This window comes from Mustela nivalis (genome assembly GCF_964662115.1).
Source record: "Mustela nivalis genome assembly, chromosome: 16".
Taxonomy (NCBI): Eukaryota; Metazoa; Chordata; class Mammalia; order Carnivora; family Mustelidae; genus Mustela; species Mustela nivalis.
Genome location: NC_139035.1, coordinates 27,359,552 through 27,378,668, shown reverse-complemented (window position 1 = coordinate 27,378,668; position 19,117 = coordinate 27,359,552). Strand labels below are relative to the sequence as shown.

General features: G+C 37.5%; 1 protein-coding gene across 4 annotated transcripts in view; it reads left to right on the top strand.

Moving 5' to 3' along the window:
* The window catches only part of RABGAP1L (RAB GTPase activating protein 1 like), a 765,821-nt gene that overhangs the window by 472,606 nt on the left and 274,098 nt on the right, over positions 1-19,117 (top strand). For all 4 annotated transcript variants that reach the window (XM_082704397.1, XM_082704401.1, XM_082704402.1 and 1 more), the window contains exon 15: positions 11,932-12,006. In XM_082704397.1, the coding sequence (XP_082560523.1) occupies positions 11,932-12,006 (75 nt within the window). The remainder of the gene's footprint in view (positions 1-11,931; positions 12,007-19,117) is intronic.

Below are 19,117 nucleotides of genomic sequence, written 5' to 3'. Positions count from 1 at the left end.
TAAAGGATCCTGTCAGAAAACAAACATCTTCTAAATCATAAAATACTGTCATCTCAGTTCATAGTAACTCCATTCTTCCAGTTACTCAGGCTAGAAACCTTGAATCATTTTCAACCCTCCTTTCTTTCTCTTGCACCGCAAGTTTAGAGAGTGTCAGCTATGACAAAGAGCAGTGGTCCTGGGATGTCAGCCCACTGCAGAGTTCGCAAGTATTGGGATTCCTAAGAAGGACACAACTCATACAGGCCCTGGGGGAACAATGCTTTACTCTCAAAAAAGAAAGACAGAGCAAGGGACGCCTGGGTGGCTCAGTTGGTTAAGCAGCTGCCTTCGACTCAGGTCATGATCCCAGCGTCCTGGGATCGAGTCCCGCATCGGGCTCCTTGCTCCGCGGGGAACCTGCTTCTCCCTCTGACTCTGCCTTCCACTCTATCTGCCTGTGCTCACTCTCGCTCGCTCTCTCTCTCTCTGACAAATAAATTTAATAAATAAATAAATAAATAAATAAATAAATCTTTAAAAAAAAAAAAAGACAGAGCAAGATCAACTGCAGTAGTGAGCTTCAGTCCCCCAAGATGACAGTGACAAGGAGATGGTCTGCATGCTCCTCTCTTACACTGCAGAAGAAGGACCTGTTCTCTGCTCGCAGAGAACTTTGATACCAGTGTGGTTGGCCAGGTGCCCTAGAACACATGCACTTACAAAGAAGTACACATCAAACCTGGAAACAGGGAAGATATTCCCAAACCAGGCAATGAGCCCAGCACAGACTGTAAGGGCTCCTCACCTCCATGTGAGAAAATGTTCCAGAACTGCAGCATACCCTTTGCAACCTTGCCCAGGTCAACAGGCTGTGCAGGACCACCTTTCACAGTCCCACCCTTCTCATCCATTAGGAAATCTTATTGGCTCTCTTCTCAAAAATATATCCAGAATCTGACCATTGCTCCTTACTTCCACTGCGGCCACCCTGGTCTAAGCTGTAATTATCTACCTTGTCTTTCTGTTACATTCACTGAAAAAGCCTAAGTCCTGATAGTGGTTTATAAGGCAGTAAACTTCATGTGTTACTATTCTGTCCATCATGCATTCTGGGCCAGTCAGACACATGCCCACCTCACTCCCACATCGGAGCACTTGCGCGGACTCTTCCCTCTACTTCTCCCAGAGATCTCCGTGGCTTGCTCTTCTGCCCTTCTCGACTCCTTGCTCCAGTGTTACTTCCTCAGTACTGCCTGCCCTGACCGCCCACTTAAATTTGCAATCTCATTTGAGCCCAGCACTTCTTAGACCTTTCCCCTGCATTGCTTTCTGCCATTGCACTGTCTTTAAACTTCCTTGCTTGCTTACTTACTGTGGTATTGTCTTTTTCCACTAAAAGATAAGCTTTAGGAGAGTAGGATTTTTTCCATTTTGTTCATTGGCTTAGACCAGTCTTGCGCAAAGATTCTCAATAAATATCTCTTGCCTCAAAGTGTTTGAAACTTAGGGAAGTTAATGAATTGTGGTAAGAGAGGCAGAGGTGGAATTTGCAATGTTTGGCATTCAGATCTACTATTAGAAAATCTTTAAGTAAATTTTTTAACAATGATTTTACAGTACTTTACTGTTAACAAGTTGCTGTCCTGGGCCCTATAGTTAGGGGCTAATTTTATAGTTTAGAGGCTAATTTGGTCTCCTTAAAAAGAAACACACATAAAACAAGGTTATAGTTGATCAGTTGCCCAAAATTTTGTGACCAGTGGCTCCCAGAAGTCTAACCCTCTCTATCCCCTTAGTGCAGAGTTTCAGTATCTGCTAATTCATTGTTCATGGCAACCTTCTAGAGCATAGCCACTGTAAGGAATGAGAAACTACTGTATGTATGTACAGTTTTCTCAAAAAAACAGTATTTCATTGGTTATCTACTTCACTATTTTAATCACCTGCATTAAACCGTTAGGTCCCCCAATAATGGGTCTGTGATCAAAGGAGTGAGACTGATTCAAAGCAAAGGTCAAGCAAAGCTTTATTTCACGCCAAGCATCGAGAATCAAACCGGCCGGTCAGGGCTGTCTCTTACAAAGAGGTGACTCCTCTCTGCCTTACAGACTAGCTTTTAAGGGCAAAGGCCATGTGGTTGGGCCTGGCCACACACAGGTGGCCAATGAGATTGTAACACACAGAGAAAGCTGCACAGTCATGCTAGGTCACACATAAGTGACCAATTGAATTATAATTTAGCCTATAGAAGTTATTTGAACTAGCCTATCACCTTGGTCAGAATTGGTCCCCAAAAGGCGGGGCCCATACTTCTTGGTAGCTAGGGTGACAGTATGTGCGCCCCACTGATTGCATGTCTTCACCTGGCCTGACCCGCCCTTGTATTGGGGCTTTGTTACCTGGAACTGGTTTCCCAGACTTGCCTTTAAGTAAGTTCCCTTGGTGGGTGGGGGGAGTGGGGTGTAGGGTCAGTTCAAGTTTTACTGCATAAACAACAAAATCACTGTTCAACAAGGTGGAATCGCTCTGGCTAAATAGGCCCTTACAAAACTCCAGCGAAGCCTTGATCTGTGAGACTTTCATAATCTATATTCTAGAGATGTGACCCAAATTGAAGTCTTATAACGAACCATTCAATGGGAAGTTACTAATAAGTAATTTTCAAAAAGTTTTAGTTAAATTTGAAAAATTATGAAATATACATTCAAATGAGAAAACAATTTGTATTTATAATTTTTAAAAACCAATAATAGAGATAACATCCTTCCACCAACAATTTAGGAAATATAGTATTACCAGTATCTTTGAATACTTACCGATGTTGTTCTTGGATTCAGTCTTCCTCCACCAGAGTCAGCCACTGTTCTAAATTTTGTGATTATCGTTCTACTTTCTTTAAATAAAGCCATCTCCCCGATTAGTTTAAAAATATGAATTCAATACAGCACAAAAAGAAAAATTTATGTTTTATCATTAAGTTTATGGTTACTCACCTGAACTCTGCCATATATATCTGTCAACAATCACTAATATCCAGAGTTTATAGAGTAATAATAGTAGTTAAGACCTTGAGCCCTAGAGCTGGGCTGCCTGAGTTTGAATTCTGGCCTGGAGCTTACTAACTTGGTGAACTTGTACAAGTTGTTTAACTTCTTTGTGCCTCAGTTTCTTCTTTTATAAAATGGATATATTAATAGTATTTACCTTGGAAAGTTCTATTATATACATATATTAAATATAAATTAATATATATAAATACATGGAACAGTGAGTAGCAGTTATTAATAAATAAATGTCAGTGGCTTTTTAACAGAGAAATTAATGCTAAATGATTCTTTGAAAAGCCACTTATATTCTTAAGTACTATATTGAGTAATCTTTGCCTTAAATGTTACCCTAATTTCTTTTAGACTACCACATGTCTTTTTTTCTTTTTTTTTTTTAAAGATTTTATTTATTTATTTGACAGAGAGAGATCGCAAGTAGGCAGAGAGGCAGGCAGAGAAAGAGGAAGGGAAGCAGGCCCCCTGCTGAGCAGAGAGCTTGATGCAGGACTCGATCCCAGGACCCTGAGATCATGACCTGAGCCAAAGGCAGCGGCTTAACCCACTGAGCCACCCAGGCGCCCTTAGACTACCACATGTCTTAAGATTCTTGTAACTCTGTGCTCTCTTTTTATTTAGCTTATTGTGGCATTACTTAAAAATAGTCTTTCCTTGGTATCTCTTTTTATCTCTTAGATTACATGAGAACAGGCCTCTTTTTAGTTTGTAAATAAATTTATTTCTGCATATTTTATACTTGATTGTTTCCCTGACACACTCATTTAAGGGCTGTTGGTGCCAAGAATAATCCAAGGGCTGATTTGTTTGTTTGTTTAGATCTCATGTTGGCAGAAGCTCATTGTAGGTAATGGATGAAACAGCTTGTCTATCAGAAGCCAGTAAATCAGCAAATATATCAGTTGCTTTAGCAGTGCCAGGAGCTAAATGGGGGTCTGTTTTAGAAGTTTGATCCTTTCTTGTATGCCCATATAGCAGCCTTTCTGTCTTTTTAGAGAACATCTGATTTCTTTTTTGTTTTTCCTGTGATTCTGAGCTTCCTTCCTCTTTACCTGTAAGTTTGCTTGTCTGATGAAATAGTACTTTATGTTGTCCATTCCTGGGACAAAATAGAAATATGATTGTATGTTTCCCACATCAACCTAGTAAAGGTTTACGTGTTTTGGGAGAAGGGATTGAGATCGATCATTAGACATAATTTATTTGTAACACTAAAAAATTTTCCTAATGATCTTAAGGTAATCCAAGAACAATAGTGGCTGTTGTGTGTATTGGGTTCGTAAAGAAAGTCTCACAACCCCATGGAAACTTATTTTCAAAGTTAGCATCCCATCAAGGGATAACAGTGGCTCACTTAAAGAAAATCAAGTGTTTTCCATATTTATTTGATAAAGAATTTAAATTAATATGTGAATGTTAGCACCAACTAGATTAAACCTTACAAATGTCTTTTTTTATATCTTTTATATCTTTATATCTTTTATCTTGCAGTTAGCATGTTAACAAATATATCACATAAAGGAAAGTTCCCCTTCCCTAAACCCAGAAGTCCTGGATTTTAAAAGATTAAGCATTGTTATTAAGAATTGTCCTTTATCTTGTGACTGTGGAGTCTTATCCCTCATATCTATTGAGCCTTGTGGCAAGTCAAAAGATAGGCCCTCTCATCTTCTACGGACCCAAACACATAAATGTCTAGGAAGAATAATTCTGCACAGAGTGAATCTAAGTGATTGTCTTGGTCTCTTCAGGCTGCTATATCAAAAACAACATTCATTGGGTAGCTTAAACAGTTTGTTCCTCATAGTTCTTGAGGCTGAGAAGTTCAAGGTCAAAGTGCTGGCAGATTCAGTGTGTGGTGTGGGCTCGCTTCCTGTTTCATAGATGGCCATAAAATGCCTTGTCCTCATGTGCCAGAAGAGGCAAGGGAACACTCTGAGATCTCTCTCTCTATCTCTCTCTTTTTAATTTAAATTTAAGGTTGTTAACATACATTAGAATAATGGTTTCTGGAGTAGAATTCAGTGATTCATCACTTACATACAGTACCCAGGGCTCATCATGACAAGTGCCCTCCTTAATACCTATCATCCTCCTAGCCCATCCCCCACCCTCCTCCTTCCATCAACCCTCGATTTGTTCTATATCATTAAGAGTCTTTTATGGCTTGTTTCTCTCCCTTTTTCCTTTAACCCCTTCCCATAAATTCCACATAGGAATGAAATCTTATGGTATTTGTCTTTCTCTGACTGACTTAATTTTGCTTAGCACAATATACTCTAGCTCCATCCACACTGTAAATGACAAGAGTTCATTTTTTGATGGCTGAGTATATTCCATTAAGTATATATAGCCCATCTTCTTTATCCATTCATCAGTCAGTAGACATTTGGGCTCTCTCCATAGTTATGCTATTGTTGATAGTGCTTCTATAAAAATTAGGGTACATGTATCCCTTTGAATCTGTATGTTTGTATCCTTTGATAAATACCGAATAGTGCAATCGCTAGATTGTGGAATAGTTCTATTTTTAACTTTTTGAGGAACCTCCATACTCTTCTCCAGGTTGGCTGCACCAATTTGCATTCCAGCAGTATAGGAGGGTTACTATTACTCTGCATCCTGGCCAACATCTGTTGTTTCTTGTATTGTTAATTTTAGCATTCTGATAGGTGTGAGGTGGTATCTCATCATGGTTTGTATTTCCCTGATGATCAGTGATGTTGAGCATCTTTTCATGTGTTTGTTAGCATCTGGATGTCTTCTTTAGAAGAGTGTCTATTCAGTTATTTGTTTTGTGGGTGTTGAGTTTGATAAGTTCTTTGTAGATTTTGGATACTAGCCCTTTGTCAGATGTGTCATTTGCAAATATCTTCTCCCATTCCCTAGGCTGCCTTTTAGTTTTGTTTATTGTTTCCTTAACTGTATGGAAGCTTTTTATCTTGATGAAGTCCCAGTAGCTCATTTTTGCTTTTGTTTCCCTTGCCTGTGGTGCCGTGTTTAGCAAGAAGTTGCTGCAGCTGAGGTCAAAGAGGTTTCTGCCTAAGTTCCTCTCTAGGATTTTGATGGTTTTCTGTCTCACATCTGGGATCTCTTTTACAAGGATGCTAATCCCATTCATAAGAGCTCTGTCCTCCTGACCTAGTCACCCCCTGATGGCCCCATGTCCCCAGTACCATCATATTTTGGATTAGGTTTCCACATATGAATTTAAGGAGGAACACAGTCTATAGCAGTGATATAATACAGGCATTAAGGGTACATCTGTATTTAAAGGGTAAATCTGTATTTAAACGCACTTGGGTTCAAATCCTAGCTCTGGCTTTGTGTCTTTGCCCAGATTAACTACCCTCTCTAAGCCTCATAAACTTTGTGAGGGTTGAGAACATATAAGAGCATTTAGCACAGCGTCTGACACATAATAAAGAGGGCAGGCCTTTGTACACGCCTTTCCCCTGCAGCATGCCTAAAGAATCTCCATATCCTTCCTTCAAGAATGTGAGGCCAAGTCTGAAGCAATTTTAGTCCCATCCTTTTTTTTTTTTTTTTTTAAGATTAAGAAAACATCACCTTGTCTGTGATATCTCCCTTGCCTTTAACTCTCCTTCTTACACTAGACATTTCCTCACCCTTTCCCTCTGAGCTTCCATCTGTCAGCCCTTCTCTTACTGTGCCCTTTTTCACTGCACATGCCACATTCTTCTACAAGACTCTGAGCTGAGGCGCACAGACAATGTCTTCCCATCACCGGATCCACCTCACTAAATGCGGTGTTTGATTACATAATAGATGCTCAGTTGATATTGACTTGCTGAATGAAAATATGAAGTACTCTTGGGAACCCAGCCAGAAAAGTAGTCTATAGTTCAGAACAGAGACAAGAGACAGAGTGCAGCCCCAGATTTTTTTTCCCCCAAAACTGTTAAAAAATTTTCAAATATATAGAAAAGTGCAAAGAACTGTACAGGCAACATCCATCAACCCACCACCTAGGTTCTATAGGTAATATTTTGTTACATTTTCTTTGCCATTTATCTGTCATTCCATCTACCTTTCTATTCAGTTAATCCATTTTAATATTTTAAGGTTTTTCAGAATTGCTTTTTATGCTTTGTGTCTTTGTCTGATAGTACAACATATGTATTATTAGCTAGAGCTCAGTATTTGCTAACAGTTTTCTTTTGTAGGTACAATTTACTCTCAGTGAAGTACACAAGTATTAGGGGTGCCATTTCATTAATTTTGACAAGTGCATATACTTGTGGAATCCAAGACATAGAAGTGTCTTCACAGTTAATCCCTGACCTTCCCCCAGAAGCAATCTTCATTTTGATTTTTTTCAATTTAATTTTTTTTCAGTGTTCCAAGATTCATTGTTTATGCACCACACCCAGTGCTCCATGCAAAATGTGCCCTCCTTAATACCCACTACCAGGTGTTTTGATTTTTTTTTTCACCCTATATCGCTTTGACTTATAGAAATTTATATTAGTAGACCAAGAGAGGAGAATCATTTTCATATAAGATGTAGTTCACACAGCATAACAGTCTGAGATTGTTTCGTATTGCAGGTGTACGTGGTTCATTACTTTCTGCTGATGAGGAGTGCTTCGTTGTATGAATACACTTTCCCAATAAGGGGTATCTGAGGCTGCTTACCGTTTGGGGCTATTATAAATAAAGTTGCTAGAAATATGTCTTAGCCCTGTATCAGTCTTTCTTGTATTATTTGCATTCATTTCTCTTGGGTGAATGCATAAATATGGAATTGCTGAGTCATAGGGTAGGTGTATGTTTAGTTTTCTAGAAAACTGTCAAACATTTTTACAAAGTAGTTTCACTGTTTTATACTCCTGCCAACAATGTTTGTGACTCCAAGGATACTAGCATTTGGTGTATCAGTGTTTTTAATTTTAGTTTCTGGTGGCCATGTAGTAATATCTCACTGTGGCTCTAATTTATTGACCAATAACGTTGAACACTTGGCCATTTTCTTACTGGCTATTCATAGATAACCCTCTGTGAAGTGTCTCTTCAAATCTTTGTTTTTAAATTTGAGGTTTGACATTGAGTTGTAGGAGTCCTTATGTACATGATGCAAGAGTTTTTCCAGATATGCTTGCAAATATTTTCCCAGTCTGTAGTTCACCTATTTATTTTTTTAACAGTGTCTTTTCCTTACTGGAGGTTTTTTAAATTTGATAATGTATTTGCACCAGTTTATTCTTTTGTAGTTAGTGCTTCTATGTCCTGTGAAACCCTTGCCTTCACTAAGTTACAAAGATACTCTTTTCATTCAATAGCCTCATAGTTTGAGTTTTATGTTTGGAACTGTGATAAGTCTGAAATTAATTCTTGTGTATGAAGTAAGATAGGTGTCAAGAATCATTTATTTTCCCATTATGGATATCCAACTTTTTGAGTACATTCATTGAAACAATTTTCATATACTTACATGTTTACATATATAATCAATTTTATTTTCTTCATTGTATAATCTTGGTAACTTTGTTGAAATCAGATGACTTTGTCAGTGTGCTTATAGTTCTAGACTTTTTACTGTTTACTAATTTTTTTGTCTGCCCTTGTATCAATTTTTTACTGTCTTGAGTATTATAATTTTACAGGAAGTATAGTAAAGGCTTCTCTTCTGTTACTCCTTTTTCCAGAATATCCACTTTCCTTTCTAGCTGTTCTCCTAATCTGTTCTCTGGTTCTTCAAGCCAATAAGACTGCAATTTCACATCCAAGTTTTAGCCATCCAGTGTGGTATCACTGGCACGTGATCTTCACAAAAACCGTACAGAATGGAAATTTTACCACTGTCAATCCGCTCTTCTGAGTCTGTTCTCCCCTCCAGGTTCTGACTGCTTTCATTTAGGTCATCAATGTCTTCAGGTTAACTGCTGTATGTATTTGTGCAGATATAGTTTAAATTTATTGCCAGAGGGAAAATTGGCCCAGTAGGAGCTACTCCTCCATCACAGAAGTGGTACCCAGATGTTTTTTAAAAGTTAGACTGAGCAGGCATCTGGCCAGAGATACAATTAAAGTAAGGATTTGGGGAGAGGTTTGGTGCAAAGAGGGGCAAGTTTTGAGTAGAGGGAAAGGATTCAGTTCACCTCAGTTAGAGAAGGCTTAGATGAAAGCCAAATAGTGCTTGGAAAACTCCGAGGGAAAGAACTTGCTAGAACACTGTTTTTGACTTATTTTACTTTATTTTTAAATAAAGTCTTATTTATTTGAGAGAGAGAGTGCACGCAAGAGCAAACTTGAGTAGGGGGATGGGCAGAGAGAAAGGGAGAGGGGGTAGAAGATTCTCCGATGAGCAGGGAGTCCAATGCAGGGCTGAATCCCAGGACCCCGAGATCATGACCTGAGAAGAAGTCAGACAGTCAGTTAACTGACTGAGCCACCCAGGCACCCCTAGGACACTGTTTTTTGTGTCTGTGAATTGTAAAATCAATTTAGTAGGCGGCCTCTGAAAAGTCATTCTTGCTTCTAACCTAACTTAAAAACCATAAAACAAGTAGAAAGTAAGATCATCGCTTTGCTGATTTGTACTTTCGTCCTTAGCTCTCTAATTAGAGAGTAGTCTCTGGAGTCACTTAATTCATACCTCCTCTGGCTATTGTGTCATGGACCTGCATTTTTTGTTGAACTTATATGCTGAGCCTATAAACAGCACACTTCTCAATAAATGTTAAATATACTTCTGTAAATAGATCAGACATTTGTTAAATGATGTCAGGGTTGATGAAGCATGACTGGCTTTTGGAGATCCACAGTTTTAAGAAACTTTAGCTGACATCTTTCATGGGGGAAGCAAAGCCTTGAAAATATATTCATCATTCATATAACACCCTCTCTCATCAGCAAATCCCAGAATTCCTTGTTCATGAAAAAGGTAGTGACAGAGCACTATCATGAATGCTTCAGATTGGGATAGTATTAGAATGTTTTGCCTCTCTCTTCCTTTTTTGTTCCTTTTCTATTCTCTCTCTAACCCTTCCTCCAACCCCTGATACACACACCCATGATGAGGTGTGGATAAAAGTACAAATCAAGCAATCAGCAATGTAACTGTATAAATCAAAGAAAATTAAATAAGTAAAAGGATGCTAATGCATCTTTCAATTTTTAAAATTAGGCAGAGCTCTGTAAATTGGTGATAATGAACAAAAAGCTTCTTTCACATTCATTAGGTAATGTTTGCATGATCTAATTTTTCTCTCATTAGGAGAGAGTGTGATAATATCATCATTAGCAGAAGAAGATTAAAAGAGAACAATAGTACTTCAAAAGACACCATTAAGAGGGTGAAAAGGCAGAGCACAGATGGGAGAAAATATTGACAACACATATGTCTGACAGTGGACTCATGAACAGAATGTATCAAGAACTTCCATGAATCAACAGTAATAAGACAAACAACCTAATTAAACAAGTGGGAAAATCTTGAACAGACAGTCACAAAAGACTATGTATCAATTGCCTAAAAGCACATGATAATACGCTCTACATTGTTGGCATTCAGTGAAATGCAAATCAAAACCACAGGGATTAAGAAAAGGAAAAGCTAGTGGCCAGGTGGGATATTGACAAGGATGTGGAGCAGTGAGTACTCCCAGCTTGCTGGGGGCGGGGGGGGGGGGGGGTGACGTTTGACTTACACCTCTTTGGAAGATACTTCATTATAAAGTTAAACCTGCACTTGGCATTTAAACCTTGAACTTTCACTCCTAGGTCATTACTTAAAGAGAATGAAAACCTATCTATATCCGTAAAAGACCCTTGTGTATACATGGCAGCTATAGTCATACTAAGCAAACATGAAAAAATCCAAATGTTCAACCGAAGAAAGGATAAGTTGTGGAATGTTTACACAGTGAAATACTCCTCCTCCGTGGAAAGGAATGACCTGCTGTTAACAGGCAACAACGTGGAGGAATCTCTGAAACATTATACTAAGTAGAAGAAGCCAGACACAGAAAAGTTTATATTATATGAATGCATTTTCAGTACCCATACTCTGACTACCTTGGCATATGGAAGCTACCACACTTAGCCTCCTCCCCATGGTAACTCTTCTTTGCTAACCACTGCCCTGGACAGAGACAGCTTTTTTTTTTTAAATAACATATAATGTACCATTTGTTTCAGGGGTACAGATCTGTGAATCCTCAGTCTTACACAATTCACAGCACTCACCATAGCACACACCCTCCCCAATGTCCATCACTCAGCCACCCCATCCTTCCCCCACCCCCCGCCAGCAGCCCTCAGTTTGTTTCCCGAGACTAAGCATCTCTTATGGTTTGTCTCCCTCCCCGGTCTCATCTTGTTTTATTTCTCCCTCCCTTCCCCCCAAATACCCCCCGCCCTGCCAGAGAGAGCTTTTATACTCACAAAATCATAATGCGTTTTATTAAGCACATTAAATGGAAAACCCCTCACTGAAATGAAGCATAACACGTAGATGGGACCCATGTAATGGGATACATGTCCAGGACTCAGCACAACTGGGATGTTTGTCTTTGCATCAAAACTCCCACATCAACTCTAGAACCTTCTTGCCCTCTTCCACTCTTTGCTTCAGCCTGCCAGGGTGTCATTTGCCTGACTACAAACCGTAATGGAGCTTTCAAAATTAGGTGCTGTGAGCATCTCTTTTTTCCAGATTCTAAAGATGAACCTGGGGATAATGGGACATCTAGAATTACTTTAGGAACTGTACATCATCTTTGGGGGATCCCACTGTGCTAATGACTCACACATTTAAGTTGAAGTACCAGTGAAAATGTGGTGGACAGCCCAGGGTCAATGTTAACTTATGTTAAAATCTATGAATGTGTATAGTACTTTTTTCTCTTCGTCTTTTCTCTAGGCCTACTCTGTCTATGATGAAGACATCGGGTACTGTCAAGGACAGTCTTTTCTGGCTGCTGTATTGCTCCTGCATGTGAGTAATTTTCCATGTGATAAATGGCATGGTGCTGCCAAGTTTATTTTATTTTCTACTTGGTTTTGTTCTTCTGTCCTATTTTCCATTTATCTGATGGAGATTACACATGGCACCTCTTTTTAAAAATGTACCTTTGGTGATAAAGTAAAAGATCTGATGTCAGGTACAGGACAGTTTCTCAATTGAATTAATAATGCTGACAAGAAGGGGATGCATTGGTTATTTGGAGTTATTTTTAATGAGAACCCTCTAGAATGAAAGAAGTTAATGTAGCTGCTCAGATATAAGCTGGACTAGAGCCATTGTGAAGGAATATGGCAAGGAAGTCTAATCTTTTCTACAATTTATTTTTGTATACTCTTTTGCATCTCAGTCACCTTCATTTAACAGAACATTTATTGATCATCAGCCTGTCAGTGCTTGGCTAGGAAGTGGGATTGCAAATATGAATAATTTATCATTTGTGTTATCAAAGGCCCTCTGGTTCAGGATAGAGCACAAGTACTGTAGGCACATACTTATTATTTTTGTTCTTTTTCCATGTTTTTATTGATTTTTCTGATTTTCACTAAAGAAGAACTTATAGCATGCTAAGTAAAAGCAATACACAGAGTAAGAGTACAGAGAGAAGAATTATCCAACCCAGCTCTGCCAGGACTTTCAGGAAAGACTTTCTGGAGGAGATGGTATCCTTGCCCAGACAGAAATGATTGAGGTTGGGAAAGGGAGGGAACAGAGATGGCTGAAGAAGAGGAACAAGTGAGCAAATATATGGAAACACAGAAGGTCACAGTATATAAAGGGAACAATATGAAATTACAGTTTCTTCTCAGCTACTATAGGAAATGCATACAAAGACAGGTCTGAGATAAAAATGGTCAGATGGGCAGGGATCGAACCATAAAGACTCTGTAATCATGTCAAGAAACGTGGGCTTTATTCTAAAGCGAGTGAGGAGCCATTAATCAGTTTGAAGCAAGGGAAGGATAGTTAGATGTTCATTTCAGATAAATTCTTCTTTTACCCTTGGGGATGGTGAAATTAAAGGGGACAAGCAGCAGCAGAGAGACCAGTTAGGAAATAGCAATTTAAATGAGAGATGTTGAGACCCAGAGAGAAAGAAGCTTAATTAAGAAACATGCAGGATACAAAATTGTTAAGTTTTATGGAAGGATTGACAAAGGAAGAGTCAAAAGTCATATGTCTGATTTTCTAGCTTTGGTGACTGGATGACTTGTGGTATTTTTTTTTTTTTCTTTGACTGATGGTATTTTTAGCTGAGATAGAAAATACATCCATTGAAATTGAATGGAGAAAAATGATTAGGAGTTGATGATGAATTTTGTTTTAAATTCTTTGAGCTTGGGATATTTTGGGGGACTTCTGAATAAAGCTGTCCACCAACAAGGTAGACACTGGAGACTGATAATGAGGAAGAAATCACAATTGAAATCACAAGAGTAGATCGGATCATCTAAGAAAAATAGAATTCCAGAGCCCAGGAATTCCAGATATTTAAGGGCTGATAAGGACTAGGAATTCTAGGCAAATTTCAGATTTTCAGTAGGGTAGAAGCCATGTCTGCTGTCAAACTCAGCAAAGAAGTCTAACAAGTTTAAAGCAAAAGCATTTCTTTTAAGTTTACATTCTGGAAATGAAGAGTGATTACAGTAGATTCATAGTGCTAATTCTGAACTTGATTCTGATGATAATAATGATATACAATGGTTATGTTGTGATAAATCACTTTATTTAACTTTGATTTCTTCTTCCTTTGCATTGTCATCTCTTTATGGTCTTCTTGGTCTTTTCCTCTTAGCCTTCTTTCTTTGACATCTCCATGGCCCATCTTCTTGGTATTCCCTGCGATAATCAAGCCCTTTATGGTCACAAATTCCCAGAGCCCTTGTTCTGCTACTAAAGCCACCGAGTGTCTGACATAGTCAGCTCTCTTACACAGGGGCCTGGAGACTGCACGCAGGACATGCGTGTGTTCAGCAAGGTTCAGAATCCTCTTTCCTCTAATCACTCTGTTGAGAGTCGAAGTTAAAGCTATGGGTGGTGAAATTTCATCTTCTACAAAGTAATCTTTGCGTATATCAGTTTTTTTTTTTAAGATTTTATTTATTTATTTGACAGAGAGAGATTACAAGTAGGCAGAGAGAGAGAGGAGGAAGCAGGCTCCCTGCTGAGCAGAGAGCCCAATGCGGGACTCGATCCCAGGACCCTGAGATCACGACCCGGGCCGAAGGCAGTGGCTTAACCCACTGAGCCACCCAGGCGCCCCGTATATCAGTTTATTTAACATTTTAGACCTGAAGCCCTGTTAAACACATTACAATAGATTGGTTAAACTTCAGTGAGAAGGACATCTCCCTGGGATATCTGCCCTCGGATTTAATAGAGGGTTAGTTAAGTATGAGTTCATATTTATTGGGAAATACCTCCCACAACAAGAGTCAGTGATCCAGATAACTAGAAAACTCAAATACCTAGGATTTTTTTTTTCTACATTATCTACCCTCATATGATAAGGGTCACATGCCAAATCAGCACTTTAAACCTGCTTTCAAACTATGTCACAAGATGGATAGAAATATAGTCCAGTTTTGCACACTTTCTACAATAATAGAATTATGCAGTTGTTGCCATGGTTTATAAAAATAACTGGAAATCTAGAAATGCCTTCAGAAACTTTCAGGAGTTTCACTAATATTCATCATAGCATTAATGAAAAACATTGTTGTAATTTTTAATTGAGAGTATATGCAATAATTCTTTTAATTAGCATATTCCATTAACTGACCAACCCATCCATTAACTAACTCAAATGAGAAAAAGTAACTGTAATTTAGTCTTTTTTCTATTTTTGCCTCTGTGGTTTAAACAGGTAGAAGAATACAGTCTAGCTTAAATAATTCATCAAATACACTATCTCAGGTTCTAGGGAGATACGTTATTAGTGTGTTACTGACTAATTTTTCATCAGTTACATAAGCAGTTACTTCTTGCTGCTTTCTGCTGCCAGACATCATTTGGCAGCTCCATATTAATCATTGTCAGAACCTGATTCTTTTGGGGATGCTGTCTTTTCTTCCCTCATGGTCATTTATATTTCACATTCACTGCCTAAGAGGAAAGGAAGATCAAAAGTGAAAGTATTCAAAAAACAAAAGTTTAGAATTTTTAACGTTTTCCATTGTCTAAGTAGTTATAATATAACTTCTCTTGGTGTATAATAATTAGCTTCTCTTGGTGCTTGGAAACTTCCTGATGCTTTGATAATAGCTTTGTAACATGTATTTTAAGCCATAGAAGAATTATCACAGTAGATTCTATTATAACTATTGATAGAATTACAAGAAATTTATCCTTTATAGTTGGTCAAGAATGTTATAGCACAGATAAGTAATATCATCACTGTAGTATTAATTATTGCTTATTTGGAAATATAATAAATAATGTCCTTTTATATATTTCATTTATTCTAAAAATCATATAAAATATTTTAAATAATTTTTAACCCAATATATTTTGCTAACATACTATCAAGTAGTTTTAAATTATTTTATGTGACATATACTTTTCTTCACCTTCAGAAAATCATGTTCTTTTTTAAGGTTAAATTACTGAATGTATACTAACTACTATGGGCATGTATGGGAGCTTTTTAGCTGTAGAAAGGATTATTTTGGGATAGTCCAGAATGTTTAAAATTATTGAATTTTGTAAAAACACTATGACTAGGCACAGTTCCTTTGGAAACCAAAGGCTTTATCTGACAAAGAAATGCATACCTAGCAATTCCACTCCTAGATATGCATCTTGGTCAAATCTTTACACATGTATACCAAAATTGTGTATTAGAATTGTCCCAGGATCAGTGTTTATAACAAACAACTCAAATGTCCACTATTAGAATGTTTAATACTATAATTGTAATTGGGCATTAAAGTGGAAAAATTATAATATATTTAATATTAGAACACTATATCAATGAAACGAATGTTTTACACAATGTAAGTTAATGTGAATGAATCATACAAACATAAATTGTTTAGTTAGAAAACAAAGTATACTTGGTATCATTTGGTATGATTCCATTTCATGTAAAGTTCAATAGCAGACAAAACTAAATTCTATTTTTAGGATGCTACCTAGATGGAAAGTATAAATAACACCAACGAAGCGATTATTGATAGGATAGTGATTTCTTGACTGATTGGGGTGGGACATACCAGGATCTTTAAGAGTATTGAAAGTATTCTGTTTCTTTCTTTTTTTTTTTTAATTTTATTTATTTATTTATTTGACAGAGAGAGAAAGATCACAAGTAGGCAGAGCAGAAGGCAGAGAGAGGAGGGGAAGCAGGCTCTCCACCAAGCTGAGAGCCCAATGTGGGGCTTGATCCCAGGACCTGAGATCATGACCCAAGCCGAAGGCAGATGCTTAACCCACTGAGCCACCCAGGTGCCCCAAGTATTCTGTTTCTCAACCTGGGTGGTAGCTGCACTTGTCTTTATAATTATTTGGTTTTACTTCATGATCAAGTAACTTATTAAAGTATACATTTAACTTCTATGCATTTTTGTGGGTTGCATTTAAGAATGAAATAAAGTTTAAAAATTACAAATTACAAATCTTTTACTGCAATCCCCCAAAAAGGTTAAGGCAGGATTTCACGAATGGACTTAGGAAATGAGAAGCAGAGCTACTTCTTAGTTTTCCTAAAAGATTTCCACAGAATCCAAGGTACAACAGAGATCTTGACTTCTTAGTGTCTTTGTATGTTTACATTTATGTTTATGTTTATGTCAGTTACTGAGGCCAGGACAGTATGATATTCTGATTGGCCTGGCCCAGGTCTTGAATCCTTCTTGTTGCTGATACTGAACTGGATCAGCTTCTGCCTACAGGGAAAAGGTAATTTGATTCTAATTTTAGTATATGTGCTGCCGAAGCGAGCACAGGTAATTTGATTCTAGATGAGAGCAAGATAGGATGCTACACAGATACATCACATCATCCACTAGTGATATCTTTGCTATAAGAGTTTTAGTGTATTTTGAATAAGTCCCTCTATACTCCCAAATCATTTTCCTTAAACTGCAAGAAATGTTCCTGTTCTAAGTTAATTCTTGTATGAGAGCTTTTGAGTCATTTCTCAGTATTGCCCTATGAGTAAATACACACAAGATATTTTACCTTTAAAAAATACTCTCTTGGCCACGGTCACCAAACTGTGGAAAGAAACAAGATGCCCTTCAACGGACAAATGGATAAGGAAGATTTGGTCCATATACACTATGGAGTATTATGCCTCCATCAGAAAGGATGAATACCCAACTTTTGTAGCAACATGGACGGGACTGGAAGAGATTATTCTGAGTGAAATAAGTCAAGCAGAGAGAGTCAATTATCATATGGTTTCACTTATTTGTGGAGCATAACAAATAGCATGGAGGACAGGGGGAGTTAGAGAGGAGAAGGGAGTTGGGATAAATTGGAAGGGGAGGTGAACCATGAGAGACTATGGACTCTGAAAAACAGTCTGAGAGTTTGAAGTGGTGGGGGGGGGGGTGGGAGGTTGGGGTACCAGGTGGTGGGTATTAGAGAGGGCATGGATTGGATGGAGCACTGAGTGTGGTGCAAAAACAATGAATACTATCACGCTGAAAATAAATTTAAAAAATTAAAAAAAAAATACTCTCTTGGGGGGCACCTAGGTAGCTTAGTTGGTTAAGTGTCCCACTCTTGATTTCAGCTCAGGTCATAATTTTAGTGTTGTGAGGTCAAGCCCCTTGTCAGGCTCCATGCTGGGTATGGAACCTGCTTAACATTCTCTCTCTCCCTCTGCCCCTCCCCTTCCCATGCGAATGCAAGCACACATACTCTCTCTCACTTTCTTAAAAAAACCAGAAACAAAAACAAAAACTTTCTTGATCTTCCCATTAACTACTATCTTGTTTCTCTGCCATTCCAAAGCTTAACTCCTTCACAGATAATAAAAACACAACTATGAATTTGAATGGCAGTTAATACCTTTCAAGTTCTATGATGTTCAGCAAGTTTCCTAAACTCTTTGAGCTTCAGTTTCTTCGTTTATTAAATGGAGATAATATTATTATTTTTCTAGGATTTTTGTGAATATTGAATACTTTATATTATCTTATGAATCTAAAAGGTCTTATTTTGTATCTGACACAAAACAATGCAATCATGGAATTAAATCCAGGCTTAATAAATATGTAGTTATTGGAAAATCACTTAACTTCTCTGAACTTCACCAGTTAATATGAAAATGTAAAAATAATATCTACTTAACAGAATTTTTATGAGGATCAAATGGGGTTAAGAATGAATGCCTCTAAAAATGGTGTTTGCTGCTATTTGTTCTAGAATTGGCTTAATTATTTGCCCAGCCTTTTCCTTTGGACCTTTGTCCCACTAGCTTAGATTGATTACATACAGCAAACCTGTATATTATACAGTATGTTTTATGCGTTATAAATAGACATTCAATTTAAATGTATTTCAGTATTATTTGATTTTAAAGGAAAATGAAAGGTAGATGTTTTCATTTTATTCGCTTTTCATATTGTAAATAGAAAGTGAACACTCATGGTTTTTAAAGTTCTCACTAACATTTACCTTTGTTGAAGAAAATGAAAGATTACCTTCATGGAAAAACATAGATTTATTACAAAAGCATGTGAAACACAGTCATGCAGAACAAAAAAAAATTAGTTTTATCCAAACAAGGAGATTATTTTATATTATCAACATGTAATTTTACTTTGAAATACACTTTGATGTGTTACATCAGATGAGCCTTAAAGACTTTGAAGTACTTAGACTGGCTTTGTCTTAGGGTTCATTTCAGAAAGAAACAGGGAAGCTTGAAGACTATCTCTATTCAGTGTTAGTACAGATGGCAGATCCTTATCAATGTTTGTTACCGAACAATGATTACATCATGATTGATTCTCAGATTATGCGTATGAAGCAGGTATTTAGTTTTGTATTTCATAGAATGATGTATAATATTTTGATACCTTAAATTATAAGATTTTTATATTTACCTCCTCCTTTCCTCAATAAAATAACA